The sequence below is a fragment of the Heterodontus francisci genome, chromosome 1 (assembly GCF_036365525.1).
Source record: "Heterodontus francisci isolate sHetFra1 chromosome 1, sHetFra1.hap1, whole genome shotgun sequence".
Taxonomy (NCBI): domain Eukaryota; kingdom Metazoa; phylum Chordata; class Chondrichthyes; order Heterodontiformes; family Heterodontidae; genus Heterodontus; species Heterodontus francisci.
The window spans coordinates 75,405,943-75,425,608 of record NC_090371.1 but is presented as its reverse complement, the minus strand read 5'-3'; the positions used below and the strand labels follow the sequence as shown (position 1 = coordinate 75,425,608).

General features: G+C 42.8%; 1 protein-coding gene across 10 annotated transcripts in view; it reads right to left on the bottom strand.

Moving 5' to 3' along the window:
- pdzd2 (PDZ domain containing 2) overlaps positions 1-19,666 on the bottom strand; it is a 632,977-nt gene that overhangs the window by 137,451 nt on the left and 475,860 nt on the right. For all 10 annotated transcript variants that reach the window (XM_068032021.1, XM_068032011.1, XM_068032069.1 and 7 more), the window contains 5 exons: positions 15,995-16,106; positions 12,558-12,706; positions 9,734-9,853; positions 7,410-7,524; positions 572-645 (listed from right to left, as the gene is read on the bottom strand). In XM_068032021.1, the coding sequence (XP_067888122.1) occupies positions 572-645; positions 7,410-7,524; positions 9,734-9,853; positions 12,558-12,706; positions 15,995-16,106 (570 nt within the window). The remainder of the gene's footprint in view (positions 1-571; positions 646-7,409; positions 7,525-9,733; positions 9,854-12,557; positions 12,707-15,994; positions 16,107-19,666) is intronic.

Here is a 19,666-nt window from a genome sequence, read left to right as displayed (position 1 = left end):
TCAATATGGCAGTGCCCACTAAGCACGTCATCATTTTTCAAAACAAAAAGTGGGCACACTGCATGATTGGCACTGTGCAGGGGAACCCCAGTACGGGGAAGCCTCTGCTGCAGCTGTGGCCGTCTCAGTGAGTCAGCTGTGGGGCGGGGGTTAAAATGACGCTAGTCCCCTTGGTCTGCAGCTGCAAGGCCGCCTCTCTTGCCTTCATAGGATACCTGCCACTTGCAGGTGGATAGAGGTCACCACCACCACCCCAACCTCGAACCTGACTCTACAAAGTGGACCGGAGGTGGGAAGATGCTGGCAAACCAGTACGCCGCTCTCTGATGCCAATTTTATGGTCCTCCTGCCTCCGGTCTGGCCTCTTTGAAAATTCTGCCCTATATTTTACAAACTTCTGGACAGCCTACTTGGAAAAAAACTGTCCTGTTTCTTTTTTTTTCTGCTGTGCATACAAACCTGTGGATAAATCAGATGGGGTTCAGCTCAAAATGCAGCAAGAAACAAGCCTAGCACCAATTTCCTTGGAAATGACTTAAAAGAAATCACTGTGTTGTACAGGACAAATTACCTTGAAGATCTGGATGGCCTGCTGATGGGTTAGTCCCTGCAGTGATTCCCCATTAACTTCCAGAATTTCATCTCCTGTTGAGTACAGTACAGGTCTATTAATACTTAGAAGCATTTACATCCATTTAAAAGGACACCATCTCTGATTTATTAAATGTTTACATTAGCATCATTATTAATTTAAACTGCGGTTTTGAAAAAAGCAAAATCAAATCACAATAATTGAAGAAAAGTGAATAAACAATGACAAAGTGTTAAAAGCACTTCACCACCAGTACAACCAGTTAGGAAACAAGATTTGGACAATGTTCATCCTTTGGCTTTAGTTGTAAATGAAGCGCAAGTGTTATGAAATGTACAGGTAAACCAATTTTGAATGGATCCACTACAATCCCTGGGACCTGCCATCCACTACAATCCCTGGGACCTGCCATCCACTACAATCCCTGGAAACTGCCATCCACTAAAATTCCATGGAACTGCCATCTACTGCAATCCCAGCAGGTTGTTCAACCTTGCCCGTCTAAGAGCGAAGACCAAAGTACGAAAAGTCCTGATCAGGGAACTCCTCTTTGCTGACGATGCTGCATTAACATCTCACACTGAAGAGTGTCTGCAGAGACTCATCGACAGGTTTGCAGCTGCCTGCAATGAATTTGGCCTAACCATCAGCCTCAAGAAAACGAACATCATGGGACAGGACGTCAGAAATGCCCCATCTATCAATATCGGTGATCACACTCTGGAAGTGGTTCAAGAGTTCACCTACCTAGGCTCAACTATCACCAGTAACCTGTCTCTAGATGCAGAAATCAACAAGCGCATGGGAAAGGCTTCCTCTGCTATGTACAGACTGGCCAAGAGAGTGTGGGAAAATGGCACACTGACACAGAACACAAAAGTCCAAGTGTATCAAGCCAGTGTCCTCAGAACCTTACGGCAGCGAGGCCTGGACAACATACGCCAGCCAAGAGCGACGTCTCAATTCATTCCATCTTCGCTGCCTCCAGAGAATCCTTGGCATCAGGTGGCAGGACCGTATCTCCAATACAGAAGTCCTCGAGGCTGCCAACATCCCCAGCTTATACACCCTACTAAGCCAGCGGCGCCTGAGATGGCTTGGCCATGTGAGCCGCATGGAAGATGGCAGGATCCCCAAGGACACATTGTACAGCGAGCTCGTCACTGGTACCAGACCCACCGGCCATCCATGGCTCCGCTTTAAAGACGTCTGCAAACGCGACATGAAGTCCTGTGACATTGATCACAAGTCATAGGAGTCAGTTGCCAGCGATCGCCAGAGCTGGCGGGCAACCATAAAGGCGGGGCTAAAGCGTGTCGAGTCGAAGAGACTTAGCAGTTGGCAGGAAAAAAGACAGAAGCGCAAGGAGAGAGCCAACTGTGTAACAGCCCTGACAACCAATTTTATCTGCAGCACCTGTGGAAGAGTCTGTCACGCTAGAATTGGCCTTTATAGTCACTCCAGGCGCTGCTCCACAAACCACTGACCACCTCCAGGCGCTTACCCATTGTCTCTCGAGACAAGGAGGCCAAAGAAGGCCATCCACTAAAATCTCAGGGAATTACAATTCCAGAGAACTGCAATCCACTACAATCCCAGTGAACTGCCATCCACTACAATCCCAGTGAACTGCCATCCACTAAAATTCCATGGAACTGCCATCTACTGCAATCCCAGCAAACTACCATCCACTAAAATCTCAGGGAATGACAATTCCGGAGAACTGCCATCCACTACAATCCCAGTGAACTGCCATCCACTACAATCCCAGTGAACTGCCATCCACTACAATCCCTGGGACCTGCCATCCACTAAAATTCCATGGAACTGCCATCTACTGCAATCCCAGCAAACTACCATCCACTAAAGTCTCAAGGAATTACAATTCCGGAGAACTTCCATCCACTGCAATCCCTGGGAACTGCCATCCACTACAATCCTGTAGAACTGTCAACCACTAAAATCCCTGGGAATTGAGAAGGGACAGAAAGCAGTCAGGGGCCACTGACTGAAAGTTAAAAACAGCGTAAAAATACATTAAACTACATGAACAATTTAAAGCTGCATGGTTCTGTACTTTCTGTTCAGTTCCTTCACACAAAAACAAAGTTGCTACCTAATACCATAAAACTTGCTGAAATGAGAATTGTGCCAAAGAACTGGAGGGTTATATCCCTGTTCAAGAAAGAGATTAATCTGGAAATCATACATCAATTAGCCTTACCTCAGGTCTGGGTAAATCTCCAAAGAACGGATTTAGTAACTTGTGCTCCAAAAGTGGAACTCTACATTCAGGGGTGGAATTTAATTCCCTCCCCCCCACCACCCCTGGGAGAGGGATGGGAGGCGGTGGAGCTGTATAATCAAGTGGGAAGGTGCGAGGTGGAGAGCCCATTGCCTTCCCAACTCCCCTCGATCAAAGTCAGGGTGGGGATAGCGAAGAACAGCCTTCCTGGTGGGAGGCTAATTGAGGCCCTTAAGTGGCCAATTAATGACCTCTTAAGGGCCTCATTCCACCGCTGCTGCTATTCTACCAGCCACTTAAGGTATACCCAGGCAGGCTCCCTGTGGGCTTGGGGAGAGGGGCCCTCCTGATTGGGCACCCTGTGGCCCATGGAGGGCCCCCTCTGTGGCAAGGGCAGCCCTTGTTGAAAGAGCCGCCCCCCCCACACCCAAATCTCACCCCACCCCTCGCTGGGCCTGCCTGATTGGCCCCGGCATGCTCACCCCACTCACCTATCTTCTGGGGCCTTCTTCATGGCTGCTGCTCCGGGGCCAGCTGCAGTCTCAGCAGCGGTCACCGCTCCTGGCCCTCTGATTGGCTGGCAGCTCTTGGAGGTGGGATCTTCACTCTTAAAGATATAGGAACCCTGACGACAGGCAGCTAACTGCCTGAATGACATTTAATCCCGTCAGGGCTTCTGAAAGTAGCTGCAGCAGGGCTGCCACTGTCTTTCCGCCCAGTGGACGGGGCCACCACTGCGACCATTAAATTCAGGCCCCAGGAGTGCATATCAGGAACTTGGATGTAGATGCTGATGGATTCTACAGGGTTCCCCCCGCCCCCCATTTTAACTATGAACAGAAAATCCTGCAAGAGCCTCAGTTTCCAGGCCAATACGCTCCCAAGACCTCTAGCCATGCAGCAGGACTGCATATTTTTAAAATCTACCTTCTGATCCATAATATAGATGAAATTGTGTACAATGAGAAAGGTGGGGTTTCATCAGGGACAGCCAGCCTGGATTTGCAAACGGAAGAGCATATTCAACTCCTGAATTTTGTGACGAACATCACATAGAATAATCTTATGGGACAGAAAGTTAAGGGAAGGATAAACTAACATTTTTAGATTGATGGGATTTGGCCATGGGCTGTCCCAGGTACCTCTGTTTCCCATTTATATAATTGATTTGAATAAAGGCACAGAAAGGATTAAATACAGGTCATAGCCCTGAACTAGAAATTTGTGAATTCAAATGCCATCTGGCAGGTTGTGAAAATAAATTCAGAAAAGCTGATAATTTATGACCATGAGAGTTGCCAGATTGTCAAAAGCCCCAACTGGTTCACTAATATCCTTCAGGGAAGAGAACTTGCCCACCTGGCTCCAGTCTCACATTATCTGATTGTCTCTTGTACCACTTATGTTCATATTGAATACCATAAGACATCCAGCTGCTGCTGTTTTCAAGTATTTAGTCTATTTGTGTTTACGTCATCTAGGGATCACCAAATGAGTCCTGAATATTAGTGTTGCGTTTTAATTTTGTTTCAATTTCATATAATTTCATTGGCCTTCTACAGCTCTTCTAAACCTATTATGTCTCTTCTGACTCCTACCAATCAGTACACCTCACTCTACCAAGACAGCATCAAATTTTCACATTTATTTTACTGCAGTAGCAGCTGTAATTCCCCTCCCTCTTTCAATTTTATGCCCTCCTCTGCTGAAGGCAGCAACTCTTCCTGGTCACTGTTCAGTACCTCGTCTTTCTATATGTCTGAACGTTGGCTGGTTATTTCATTAGAGCTGGCCACTATAGCGAAATCCAATCCTATCCTCAATCAACGTCTATACATGTAAGCTCTCCTGCAGGAGTCATTGGACTGTGACCAGGAACAGGAACTGCATCAGATCTTCTCCTTCCCGAGTCATAGAGTTATACAGCACAGAAACAGGCCCTTTGGCCAATCGTGTCCGTGCCGGCCATCAAGCACCTATCTATTCTAATCCCATTTTACATCACTTGGCCCGTAGCCTTGTATGCTATGGCGTTTCAAGTGCTCATCTAAATACTTCTTAAATGTTGTGAGGGTTCCTGCCTCTATCATCCCTTCAGGCAGTGTGTTCCAGATTCCAACCACCCTCTGGGTGAAAAAATGTTCCTCAAATCCCCTCTAAACCTCCTGCCCCTTACCTTAAATCTGTGCCCCCTGGTTAGTGACACATCCACTAAGGGAAAAGGTTTCTTCCTATCTACCCTATCTATGCCCCTCATAATCTTGTCCACCTCAACCAGGTCCCCCCTCAGCCTTCTCTGCTCTAAGGAAAACAACCCTAGCCTATCCAGTCTCTCTTCAAAGTTGAAATGCTCCAGTCAAGGTAACACCCTGGTGAATCTCCTCTGCACCCTCTCCAGTGCATTCACATCCTTCCTATATTGTGGCGACCAGAACTGTACACAGTACTCCAGCTGTGGCCTAACTAGCGTTTTATACAGCTCCATCATAACCTCCCAGCTCCTTTATTCTATGCCTCGGCTAATAAAGGCAAGTATCCCATATGCCTTCCTAACCACCTTATCTACCTGTGCTGCTGCCTTCCGTGAGACTAATTGTCATGCCCTAACTGCTGCCCAGGTTGAGATCATCTAAGCACAGACCATCAATCAAACCTGGAGCCAGTCTGGCTTGTACACCACATAGTCCACAAATCTTTTAAGCCACTTAGGGATCGTGAGTTAATCCCTCCCCTTACAGGAACAAAGTTAGTACTTTGATAATAACTGTATTCAAGATAAACTAATTTCAATTATTTTCTTTTTGGCACTAGCTTTTACTGTAATTGAAACGCATTGGAAAACAAACCTTGTTGCTAAGTTGTACTATCTTCACATTCTGTATCTGTTCATACTCTGAAAGTGATATGCACTACTCCTTGGGAAGTTAGTGGGCTTCACTCTGTGCAATAAAGTTAACTGATGCCATGGAAAAATGAATTGCAATTTTTGTGGTAATTATTAATAAGCCGCTGATGCTGTCACCATCTCTCAAGTTCAAATGGGTTTGCTCACTAATTTATAGAATCAATCAAGCAGTTGATTAAAGGAACTCCACCTTAGAAATAATGAAGTGCAGAAAGTTTTTAGTGATAGCAGTTACGTGGAACTTATTACTGCTACAGCTCTATCTATCTGACTACACATATAATATTCAGGGAGACAGCTGAGAAATGTCCAAAAAATGAAATTCCATTAATATGATAATAAAGCCAAGTTCAAAAAGTAAGTAGGTTTTGAGAGAAAAGAAAATAAAATTCACATTTTTGACTTGAATATTCACTGTAATTATACTGCAGAGAAAATCCAGATTTATACATGCTGTGAGACTTTACATAAACACCGCCCCTGTTCATTTAAGATCCAACCATAATAAAATGGCTTACTGGGCTATAGGTTGATATCAAAATCAGCTTTTCATGTTATTTTTCCCTAAGTAAATTGCTTATTGTAATTAGCCAGGGCTTTCTCTGACACAGATAGTGTCATCTCTGAAAAGGGTGATTCTTAAGATGTTGTGAGTCTGCAAAGCATATCACGTGGTTTCATATTCAGTTGCAACACCTGAGAGGTGTAAATATAATTTACAAAATGGCTAGTTGTCTGTTTTATTAGGTTCTCTAAATGAGCCAAAAATAATAAGCTATATTGAACAAGTCACTGCAGCACAAGGGAGAGCCAAATCTTGAATTATTTTAAAGTTGATCTTTGAAAGACACTGTAAAAATAATAGGGCCATCAGACTTGGCTTAATATCTTCTCTGCGGTATCAACTACTGAAGATTTGGTTGCAAGCCATAAAATATGTTTTTAATGTTGCGATACCTCAGGCTCTTTTTTACCCCCCACTTCCCTTGGTGAAAGTTATTTTCTTTCACTGTGTTTAAGTCACAAACCTGATGTGCATTTCGTAAACTATCTGAAAAAGCCTCAAAAATCTAAATTGACCAGAGGCCCTTCCCCAGCCTTTGGCCGGAGATACAGGCTGTTTATAGGGCCATATTTGCAACCGACATAGGTTCTAAGGTTGAAACAGCAGAAAAGTTACTAAAGTCAAACTCTGTGAGCCCATTAATGATTTTACTTCAGAGATATTTATTATTAATGAATCTTTAAGCAATTAACAATTTGCCTTCTTGACTAACTCTTATGAACCGAAAAGAAGGCCTCCTCAACCTGGATTATTTTCATTCTCTTAAATGCTGACTGTCTTCCTACCTTCTTTGACCAGGCTGATGAAATCATAAATAAAACAGAAAGTAAAATGTTACTGTACATTCACAGCCACATTCGTAAAATAGACACAACAGTTTCAGTGTTGGCAGAAAGACAGACATCTGATATTGGTCTAATCCAATGGTAAATGGAATTTGAAACTCTGGATCAAACCCAGTAATGGCAAGATCAATTAAACTTGGGAACTTGATTGTACTTGTTGAAATTTAAAATAATTAATGACAACTGGTCCTTGTAAAATTGTTCTTATCTATTAAAATTAAGATAATGAGTGGGGCTCAAAGAATCAGAATTCAGACCTTCCTTCAGTCTCCCATCAGCAGCAGCTGCTCCATTTGGAAAAATAGTTTTAACAAATATTCCCATCCGTCCTCGGGCAGAATCCTGGCCACCAACTATGCTGAAACCAAGACCCTGGAAAATACAGTTAAAATGAAATAATTAAGTTTTGCCACAAGTTTAACACTTATTCTGGTTAAACTTTTTAAGTTCCCTCAGAAAATCTTCAGCAATTCCTTTCATCTGCCTGGGTAGAATACGCTCAGGGAGGTAACATTTTTAATTAACAAAGTTTTAAAAAGAAATAATTAAGAAACTAAAGTGGACAGTCCAAACTTGTATTTTAGGACACCACCAAGGTTGAAAAGATGAAGAAAGGAAAGGAGAAATCAAGAGGTTTCCAAAATCTTGAAGATAACCCCTGCCACTGGAAACACTGACAACTGTTAAAGACTAAATTACACACATTTCAAAAATGAAAAAGGAAATGTTGCAAATACACAGCAGCTCAATTAACATTTCTGGTTTAACTCTTCCTCAGAAGGCTGTTTTTCTCTTTCAGGTGCTGACTTGCCAGTTATAGATTTCCAGCATTTTTTGTTTTTATTTTGGATTCCTAGAATTTCCTTTTGTCCCATCCATATGTATCAAGCTATATTTTAATTTGCTTTACCTATCCTGGTGCTAAATATTCATATGCTCTTATGTTGATATGTGCTGCTAAAGCTACATCAGGGGAAAGAAATCATAAACTTTGCCATACAACTATTTGTACCAGTACTATTGCAAACTCTTGTAGTTTGAGAACTTATGTCTCCTACCAGTCTGCTCAAGAGTAACACAGCAGTAATCTGGGAAGAGTTATCTTATCTGCCTCATGGCCACCAGACAGACAAATTAATAGAGATTACGGCTCAATTCTTTAAAACTAATGAGAAATCTGGGTAGTTGTGAATGGAGGTAGGTTATTTAGCTGGCACTGGGATTTCAGAAGTACTGAACACACATATAAGATTGGCAAGATTAGAAGAAATGCTTTTTACCTCAAGAATATTGCAGTCTTAGAGTGCAGATCAAGCTGAATGGTTAATGTTGTATTCAATTAACTTCTTCAGGAAACAGAAATATTTCCAACTCGAGTGCTGGACTGAAGGTTATTAAGATAAAGATAGACAAGGAAGAAGAACGTGTGGAAGCAGATCGGTCGTTCATTATATACTTTGCCCGACTTTCTGTCCCATTGACATCAATGGTTGATAATGGGTATTCAGGCCGTTCCTGTCATTTGTATGCTACTGCTGAAGTTGGAAGTTCTGCCAATGATTTCCTTATCTGTGTCCATCCTTTCTTATATGTTTGTTCAGTATGCTGCCACCTTGGTTAGTCTAACTAGAGAGTTTCTTTAGTCTGGAGTAGTTAAATATTAATCATTATTACAGTATAACTATTTACACTTCACAGCAGTCTGTGTGACTCCTCTAATGCCATGCTGCATCTATCTTCAAGTCTCTCTCACATGTGATCTCATACATCATCATGGTAGGAGGTATTCTTTCACATTAACCCTTTCAACCATTATACTACAAACTTACATCTTAAAACCTTCAATCCAGTACTATTTTATGGAACACAATGGTTCATGTACTGCTGGGAGCATAGATAAGTTACTTATGGAATGCATCCATTGCGGGTTGTAGTTGTTGGTTGTAAAGCTGAATTAATATTCTGGAGGTTTGGTAGATTACGTTTTGGGATCTAAGAGTAACTTCAATAGCTTTTTTCTTCTTCTTGAGACCACCAGATGGATTGCAGTCTTTTACAGTCCTGTGTTCTCCCAATTTTCTATTTTCCTGGAGGTTTACCTGTGGTTAGTTTCCTTCTTTAGGTGCATGAATCTATGATACAACTTGTACACAGTCTGTGCAGGGAACAGACTTGATGGGCTGAATGGCTTTCTGCTATTCCTTAACTTCTTACAGAATTAACGCTATGGGAAAAGTTAATTTACTCTCCAAATTTTTCATCCATCTCTTGGAAAACATGTTGATTTTGCTGGAATTCTAGACTAAAGCTTCTTACATGAAAAACCATTGATGGTTTTAGTGAGATGTGCAGATGAGAAAGCACCCACATTCAATCCCTGGTCTAGGCTGAATTAGCTGACCTCAGCACCAGGGATCATAATTTGCCTCATCAGTTTCCTGGGACTAGAATAAATCAACTCACTTTGCTTGCACAGGCATTGGTGTTAAGCACAGCCCAACAACGCAGAATAAACAGCATATAAATTGCAAGGGGCAAAAATAGAGACATCAAAGTAGCCCTTGAAAGAGTCCATGCTTACCTTTCCTTGTCCTTTCATTAGAACAATGTTAGAGATGATTGATGGATGGGCCAGTCGCCATGGTGATTCCACTTGAACTGTGCTTAAGGAACGTGCTGACTTTTTTACTATTTGATACTCCTGAAAATGATACACAAAGGACATGAAGGTATGTTAACGACTCAACATCTCACCTATCAGCTTACATCAGCCTATAACTGGGATTTCTGGAAAACTAATAACTCACTTTATCAAGATACTGCACAGGTTATATTAGAATGTTAGACTCCCAACCCGGAAGGGTAAATGTTACAAAAGAGCACTTCGGGCATAGACCTACATGCAATAGGAGCATAGATCAGCAATTTGTGCATGGAGATTAGCATGCCCCATATGATTTTCTATCCATTAAAATTAATCAATGGAAGATCATGCAGGGCATGCTGGTCTACAGGACAGAATTCCCAATATGAGCCACAAAATTAACCCTTAAATCCAACCTCAAAGGACACGTTTGTCAAGGGGTTTTTACAGGTAAGGAAAGAAACTGTAAGAGAGTGTTCACTTCCTAAGCTAGACAGGTATGATCCCATGACTCAAGGCCTGACTACCCCAAGCAACTGAGGCCAAAACATTAGGGGCTGGATTTTAAGAGTGGCGGCTAGTCGTGCGGGAAGATGCCAAAGAGCCGCCGCAATCTCAAGCGTGGCAGCTCATTTAAATAGCCGGGGCAGCCTGCCCCCCTCCCCAATCTCGCGGAGAGGGCGGGCTGTTTGTCCTGGGCAATGGCGTCAGCTGCCTGTGTGCAGGCAATGGAACCATTCTTAGAGGGCAGCCAGCCCTGCCGCCTAATTTAAAGTTTTCAACACATACCTCCCAAAATTAAATAAATACATTTCTTATGCCCCTTTCCCCAATAACAATTACATTAACTATTTGCCCTTTCCCCCTCCAAAACACTTACCTTTTAAATCTGACCTTCCCTCCCCCAAACTGCACAAAGTTTGAAGTTCAATCCTTCCCACCATCCAATACACCCATTACGTGCATTTGAACCCGTTCCCCCACCCCCATGCACTGAAAATCTTATCTCCTCCTCCCCAGTGTCACACTGCCTTTCCACGGACGGGGTATTGAAGGTGTGGGAGTGCTGGCCGCCCCGCCGAAAATCACGGCAAGCCCTCAAGATTGGAGATAAGTCGATGTAAATTTATTAATTTGAATATATTAATTGAGGTCCCTTCACCCAACAGTGGGAGGGGGAAGGGGGCCACCACGGAGCCTCGCCACCGCCGGGAGGATTGGGCCGGGCCCTCCTGGTGTTGAGGTCCATGGCGGGCCTCCTCAGGACCCAACTTCAAGCCCCCCCCCGCCCCCGCCACGGTCCACAATGTCGAGGGCTTGGTAAAACCCAGCCCGAGGTGTGGGTTTGATGAGAGAAAAAGGAGAATATGTACAAAACAGAAATGGGTCAAATTATGGTTTCACCCAACAGAAGAACAGAAATTGGTCACATTGAAAATTACATTGCTAAGCAAACCATTCACCACAAAAGACAAAGGCCGGAATTTTAAGGCCCCCCCCTCCAAACAGCGAGTTGGTGGCAGGGTGGTGAGGGGGGCGGGGGGGGGGGGGGTGGTCGTAAAATGGAGTGGGAGGCTCGGGTAGCCCTTCCCGACCCGCCCCTGCCAACACCGCCACTTAATGCAGGGCGGTGGCAGCGGAAAGCGGCCCGCCCACCCCAGGCCAATCAAGGCCCTTAACTGGTCACTTAACAGCCACTTAAGGACCTCTGCCCGCCACCACGGGTATTTTACCCGTGGCTGGTCAGCTGGCCCAGGCGTGAGAGAAGCCGCCCGACAAAAACAGGCTGCTCTCTGAAGGTCTGGCCAGGGGGCCCTCATGATCGGCAACGGAGGGCCACCCCCGGTGCCCCAACAACCCCCAACACCCAACACGCGTACCACCCCCCCCCCCCCCCGCCTCCCTCCAAACGACCACCCTTGCCTCGCCGGGGCCCGACCGATTACCCCCACGAGGCAACAAAGACTTACCTTCATCTCCCCGACGTCTTCTTCGCTAAGCTGGGCTGCAGTCCCGGCAGTGGCCACCGCTCCCAGGGGTGCTGCTGGGACCAAGAGCTGCCAGCCCACTGATTGGCCGGCAACTCTATTAAGCAGGACTTCCTGCCTCATGCAGGTAGAAGTCCAGCCTCAGAATAATTAAAGGCCGGAGAACCGCAAAATGTGGGTCGGATCCCCAGGCCAAGCGGAAGCGGGTTCGCCACTGACTTTTCAATTGGTGGACAGCTCCTGTCCGCTGAGGGAAAAATCCCGGCCAAAAGCAAAATACTGTGGAATCTGGAAATCTGAAATAAAAACAGAAAGTGCTGGAAATACACAGCAGGTCTGGCAGCATCTGTGAAGAGAGAAACAGAGTTAACGTTTCTGGTCTGTGACCTTTCATCAGAAATGTTAACTCTGTTTCTCTCTCCACAGATGCTGCCAGACCAGCTGTGTATTTCCAGCACTTTCTGTTTTATTTATTTACCCCACAAAAGACATCCTGATAGCACAGCAGAATACCTCAAGAAAGCTCCTCAAAAGGAAATTCCTTCCTGTTATCCTCAAAGATTCCTGAATAATGATGATAAAGGCATTAAAGAAATTCACCTATTGTACATGGAAAATTTTTGGTGATGTTCTGTGAATCAATGAGTAATTTGCTTTTCTGTCCAAGTTGTCACTCATGGATTCAAGTTTAAGTGGTCGAGAGAAAGTGTTACCATCTGAGCCATAGCGTACCTGGTGACTCAGCTAGACACAGAAAAGAGCGGGGAACACACCTGTCTAGTACCGACTGCATCAAGCTGCTGGGGAAGGGAATGTTTGCGGCCTCCTCGTGCTGGCTTTTCTGACATGTCGCAACTTGCTTCACCATTTTCCACAATCAGCTCATCATCTTCGCCAACAGATTCCAAACGGCTCCCTCCACCTGTCAAAGTAAGCAGAAACGGGAATGAGAGAGTTAATTGTACACATTTTCACTGAGACTTTGCCCGCTAGGAGTGCATGTCAGGAATTTGGGTTTGCCCCTACAAAATTTTGGCCATTAAGTTATGGCTGCAAGATCACGGAGTTGTATGCCCGAATTCCCACAATGCACTCCTGACAAGCAAGATTATATGTTTGGAGCGTGAATTTAGAAAATGAGCCCAGTATCTCAGCCATCATGTTATCAGAGAGCTGCAAACAGCAACAGTGCAATAATGCAGCTTAAAAGATTGCTACGTCACAGTTTGCAATTTCAGGTATTGCCAGTCCAACCCTGCTGGCCTGTCTCGGATCTCTTTTAACTTTCAAAGAACCATTTTAGACTGAACAACAAACCTGGGACCTCGAATAATTCTAACTGGGAAAAATTGAAGCATTCAAGAATAAATCCAATAATAAATAAATATGAATACCGTTCTGCACTTGTTCCTGAAACAGATGCTGACAAAACAGAACAAATGGCTCAATTTACATATTTCTCACATAGGGTTTTCTTTACTGTTAATAAATAAATATTACACATTATAAAATGATAAATTTATACAAAAGCCAATCTGTTGTGACATTTTATCACAATGAAATTTGAGACAATTGCACTCACAGATGTAAGTCAGATTTCTTCCATTGTATGCCCTGGGAAAATGCAGATATAATAACCAGAACACAGCAATATGTGAACCAAGGTGTCATTGTAGAATAGATCAAGGTAACATTCTTTACAATTATCAGTCTCTTCTGGTCTGTAGCTGAATTTGAGATAAGCACCAGGGTTTCTGCAATTAGACATCATCTACAAGCTCATCCCAAGCTAAAAGTTATACACATTGTCATGATCCTGCCTTTTTTTTCATCTCTGGGAAATATATGGTGTGTCTTTAAGACAGCAAAGGATCAGTACTGCTTTAAAAACAAGCAGGCCTCAGGAGTTACCGAGAAAGTACATTCTGGTTGCCTTTGTTCACAACCATACAGAGAGGGAACCAACCAGCTTCAAAGGGTGTATCCTGGTTGCCTTGGATACAGCCACTCGGACTGAGCATTGAGAGATACATTTGTTACAATTTAATTTTGAACTGGCTTATAGTGGAAAAACAGCCTATGCTAACAGAGAAACAAACAGACAGCTGTGTGTTAGCACCTGAAAGGAGTGCTCTCAGACCATTTAAACTGAAGGAAGAGAATTTAGTCTGTTTATTTTTTATTCTCTCTCAAAATTCTAAAAGGTCAAGCCAAAACAGAGGTCTCTGATAATTTAAACTGAAGGAAGGGAAGTTAGACTATGACAATCTTTTATCCCTCAAAAATTCTAAAGCCAAATTGAGTCTTTAAAAGTGTTTGCAAGTTGTTAATTGTATAAATTCATTGCTGGAGAAGGAAAGCAACAATTTTGAATTCTGGATTAGACTACGAACTGTTCTACTGTTGAAGAACCCTTTTTCCCCATCAGACGGCTGTCAGGACTTCAAGCAACCTCGGACTGTTTCACATCCGGCAGGAGCGTAAATCTGCAAGGACTCTAATTTTTTTATTTTAAATGTTGTTTATATCTTAGTAGTGTTTAAGAATTTAGTTTTTCTAATTACACAGTTAATTTGTCGATTTAAAGGCACCTGGTTTGGTTAGCCTCATTCGGGGATTAATAGATGGTAGAATTTGGTTGGGTCTTTAATTTGGAAAGTTTAAAATTATACATTAGGCAATCTGTGGAGGGACGGGATTGAATTAACAGTGCGTTTCTCCCACCACAATCAGAATCGTACATTTTGATTCAGGGCTTTGACTGGAGTGGTCGGTCGTAACAACATATTTCAATGCCAGTTCTAAGCCAGAAAAGTAATCCTCAACTATTTGTATGGAGGAAGATCTGTAACAAGTTTCTTTTAAAGAAATGCATGCATACACATTGGAAAAGCAACTTTTTAGCATTTAGTTCCATATATAATTTGAGATATACGAGCAAAGGTCATAACTGTATTTTTTCCCAAATTTCTCTTTTCCTCATCTCTAACAAAGACCCTATACTGGGTGCAGTTTTCTGCTGGGTACTATCTTGTACATTAACTGAAATGGCCATCATTCATATGTTAGCCTTGACAGGCTATTTGACAGTGGAGGGCATCAACAGAATCTGCTCCTGTTTTCAACCGATGTCCACACACAAACACTAGCCATAAGTATCACTAGATAGCGATGACAAGTGTAAACTCAAGCTGATTTTACCCCCATCTATCACAAATGTCTGAAGATTTGGCTGAGATAAAGAAAGAACTTGCATCTATATAGCATCTTTCCCAACCTCAGAACACCCCAGAGTGTATATAGCCAATTAAGTACTTTGTGGTAACATAGGAAACAAAGCAGCCAATTTGCACACAGCAAGCTCCCACAACATGCAATGTAATAATAGCCATATAATCTATTTTAATGATGTTGGTTCAGGGACAAATAATGTCCCAGGTTACTCGGGAAATGTCCCTGCTCTTCTTCCAATTGTGGCCGTAGGAACTTTTATTTTCTGAGAGGGCAGACAGTGTATGGAGGGGGAGTGGAGCAGCTGAGCAGTGTATCACAGCAGATGTGGGGTGGGGGTAGAGGGGGGGGAGGGGTAGGCAGCTCAAATCAACAATAACACAGTTTGCTATAACATACAAGAAAAGTAGGTAAGATTTTGTGTACTTGGATTGCCTCTTGCCTCCAGATTAAATTTCTTCAGAATCAAGCTTACTTGAAGTCAGTCAAGGGTGGATCGCATTTGGTTTATAGCATGCTGAAGTGTGTTTTTGTCCTTACTGCTGCAGGAGTTAAGTATCGGCTGGGTGAGTGCAGGAAGGAAAATCTGGCTGGGAGATCACACACACTGGAACAGAACACAGCTGATTTTCTTTCCATTGAAATTAATGGGAACAAAATCTGGTGGGGTCTGTAAGGGACATGCAAACTTCCCCACCAGACTTTCCTTTCAGCTCTCTGCCTAGACAAGGCGGTAAGGGCAAAATTTTAACCCAATACCTCAGAAGCAATTCTTGATATATTGGTTCCAAATGAACATTTTAATCTCCACAGGAACCTGTTTGGCATTTTATTTGCTTCATATTCTATGCTTCTCTGATATTTTATTTGAGATATGGCCCTATTTGACTTCTTTTTGGAAAACAGTTGTGGAATATATGGACTGAAAGAAAAACATGGTTACGAGGATAATGACAACCACAATAATTACACTGCCTACCTTGAGATCTGCTTCTGAATTTCATTACACTAGTGCCTGGTGTTGGACTTCGACAATTCAACAGAGGCACTTCCACATGCTCACAGTCATCGCCTTTCTCAGTTTCTGAAACCTGCAACACAAGACCAAACAATACAAAAGTAACTATAAGTGAAAGAAAGATTTGCATTTATATAGCATCTTTCATGACCTCAGGACAACCCAAAGCACCTTACAGCCAATTAAGTACTTTTGAAGTGTAGTGTTACGACCGAGGCAGGAGACGTGCACTGTTTATTCTAGTTTCACTTTTCCACGGGTTGCAACATATATTAAATTTTTTCCAACGTACCGATACACTCAATCATAGACTCTATTTTTATCCCAGAATAAAACACACTAACCAGGTTTCTTTAATAAACAACAAAATTAAAACAAGTGAAGTAAAGCATAAACACACAGATTGAAATATTAAAGTTCCCTTTTCACCTTAGCTCCACACACACACACTCACACGTTAACCAGAAAAATAAAAGGATCTTTGTTATTAGAGCTCTATTACAGACAAAAAAATCCCACTTGGGCTGAATATTTGCTCATTCTTGCAAGTGATGCAGATGAGATGTGTTGTGTTCCAAAACTGGCATACTGTCTGGCCTCTGAGTACACGTAGACGAGTCACTGGGATCTTTTAGAACAATTCTTTTCAGGCAGCATTGAGAATTACTTTAGCAGGCTTTTCTTCAACGCCAGGAGACAAGTTGAGTTGGCACAGTGAACTTCTCAGTGTCTTTTAGAGAGGTGCTGGGAAACTGAGCTGGGTTGTGGTCTTCCCTCCTTCCTTGGGAATTCTCTTCTTTCCTTTTTATACAGTTCAACCCCAACTCAAAACAATTCAAAAGCGAAACTGACAACAGGAGACAACCTTTTGATCTCCATCAATCTTGACCTGTCACTTCTTTGTAAACAATTTCTCCAGGTGTCCAAAGTTCTCTGTTGTTTATTGAGATGGAAGTCAGGTTGTTTCCCAGAAAGGCTTGTTGTTGTTGCTGGAAGTTAGGTGGTTTCCAGGAAAGGCTTGTCTTCCTCACAAGACCTCTCAGTGCCCCTTTTCAAAAACATTTCCAGGAACTGTTTTTCAAAGTCAAGTGGCCTTTACATGACCCCTTTGTAAACACCAAAGTTTAACATTTCTTCAATCTTTCAAAAATTAATCCTCAAAAAATATATTTAACAAAACAGAGGCACTTTCGTAACACTTCCATCCTTGGAGGAATGAAATGTCATTTTTAAATGCATTTCATTACCAAGTGTGGAAAAAATAGAAGATGAAAAATTTTAAAACACACTTTCACACTCATACTCATTCCTTCTTTTCTTGTAGCTAATACAGTTCTGTTTTGTACCACCTTTGCACTTAGATAACTCAAAGCAAAGTTAGCTTCTAGATAAAGCATCTGCAATCACATTACTTTGTCCCGCAATGTGGATAATCTTTAAGTGATAGAGCTGTAATTGTAAGCTCCATCGAAATAGTCTGGCATTCTGGTTTTTGATTTTTTCCATAAAGTTTATCACAAAATCAGCTCACTGCAACCTTCCAAACATAGCTCCCTAGTTGTTCCAAGTGGTCCTTCCAAGTGTCACTATAAACCAGCACATCATCAAGGTAAACCACACAGTTAGGAACACTGGCTACCATTTGGTTCACTAGTCTCCGAAAAGTGACTGGGGCATCCCCTAGCCTGAATAGCATCACTCAACACTGGAACAGACATCCAGTGTGACAAAATCTGATATTTCTTTAGCTCGCGGTGTTAAAGGAACCTGCCAGTTTCCCTTTAAAAAATCTACTTTTGTAAGAAATGGGGCACTGCCCACTCTGTCAATACAATCTTCCAAGTGAGGAATTGGGTAGGAGTCTGCCTTTGTTAATGCATTAACTTTTGTAGTCTTTACAGAGTCTAGTTGAACTGTCAGGTTTAGACATTAATACTACTGGGGAACTCCAGCTGCTTTGACTGGGTTCTATTAGGTTGTTTTCCAGCATGTATTGGATTTCTGCTTTTACCTGGGCCTATTTCTCTGGACTTCAGCAATAAGGCTGCTATTTTGTAGGAAAGGATTCCCCTACATCCACATCATATGTGGCTAAGGTTGTATATCCTGGCTTATCCCTACAGACCCGTTTAAATGCTGTGAGTAGCCTTGTTAGGTCTTCTCGTTGTTCTGAATTTAAATATAAAAGCATAGTGTCCAATGTCCCTCGCAATTCAGTGTTAGCTAACCAGATAGTAGGAGGTTCAATTTGAGAGTTGTCTAGGCCTCCTTCTGCCTCATCCTCACTATCCCTTTCATCCTTCACTGTCCCGACTACCTGACATACCTGTGCTTGCTTATCCTCTTCCTGGTGATACTGTTTCAACATATTGATATGATACAGCTGGTTCTTTTTCCGGCGATCTGGAGTGTCAATCAAATAATCAATTTACCACTTTACCAATTGACCACTTTATATGGACCATTGAACCCTGCTTTCAATGGTTCACCCTGTAAAGGTAGTAATACTAACACCTCATGCCCTGGTTTAAGTGTTCAGGTCTTGGCATGCTTGCCTGCTCATTTCTTCATTGTTGTTTGGGAAGCTTTAAAGTGTTCCTGAGCCACTTTGCAAGTTCTCGTGAGCCATTCCCAGAACATGGATACATAATTTAACATAGAAGATTCATCCCTCTGCTCTAAAAACCTTTCTTTAATTAGTTTTAGAGGACCTCTTATCTCATGTCGGTAAACTAATTCAAAAGGATTAAATCCCTTGTGGCAAACAAAAGAAATTCTAGCCCTTTATCCCAATCATGGGGATATTCATGACAGTATGCCCTGATCATCGTTCTGAGGGTCTGATGGTACCTTTCTAAAGCTCGCTGTCTCTGTGGGTGGTATGCTGAAGGCTTTAACTGTGTTTTACCCAAATTACCCATAACTTCCTGAAAAATTTTAGGCATAAAATTGGAACCTTGATGCGACTGAATCTGAATCGGTAATCCATATCCAGTGAAGAACTGGGTTAACTTCTCTACCACTACCATAGCAGAAATTGTTCTCAAGGGAATGGCCTCTGGGAACCGAGTAACCATATCCATGACAGTGAGCATATATTGGTATCCCACTTCTGTTTTCGGTAAAGATCCTACACAGTCTACCAACACCCTTCAAAATGGTTCCCCAAAAACTGGTATGGGAATTAGAGGTGCCGGTTTTATGGCAGGTGGCGGTTTTCCCACAATCTGGCACGTATGGCACGTTTTACAAAACTGCACCACGTCCTTGGAAAGACCTGACCAGTAAAAATGTTGACTTATACATGATTCCAGATCCCCACATGTCCCACTATAGGAATTTCATGCACACAGCAAACTCCCATAAACGGCAATGTGATTTTAACCAGATGATCTGTTTTTGAGTCATTGATTGAGGAAAAAATATTAGGCAGGATACCAGGACAACTTCTCTGCTCTTCTGCCAAAAATTTTCTGAGGGATCTTTTACGTTATAGGCGGCACAGTGGCGCAGTGGTTAGCACCGCAGCCTCACAGCTCCAGTGACCCGGGTTCGGTTCTGGGTACTGCCTGTGCGGAGTTTGCAAGTTCTCCCTGTGACCACGTGGGTTTCCGTCGGGTGCTCCGGTTTCCT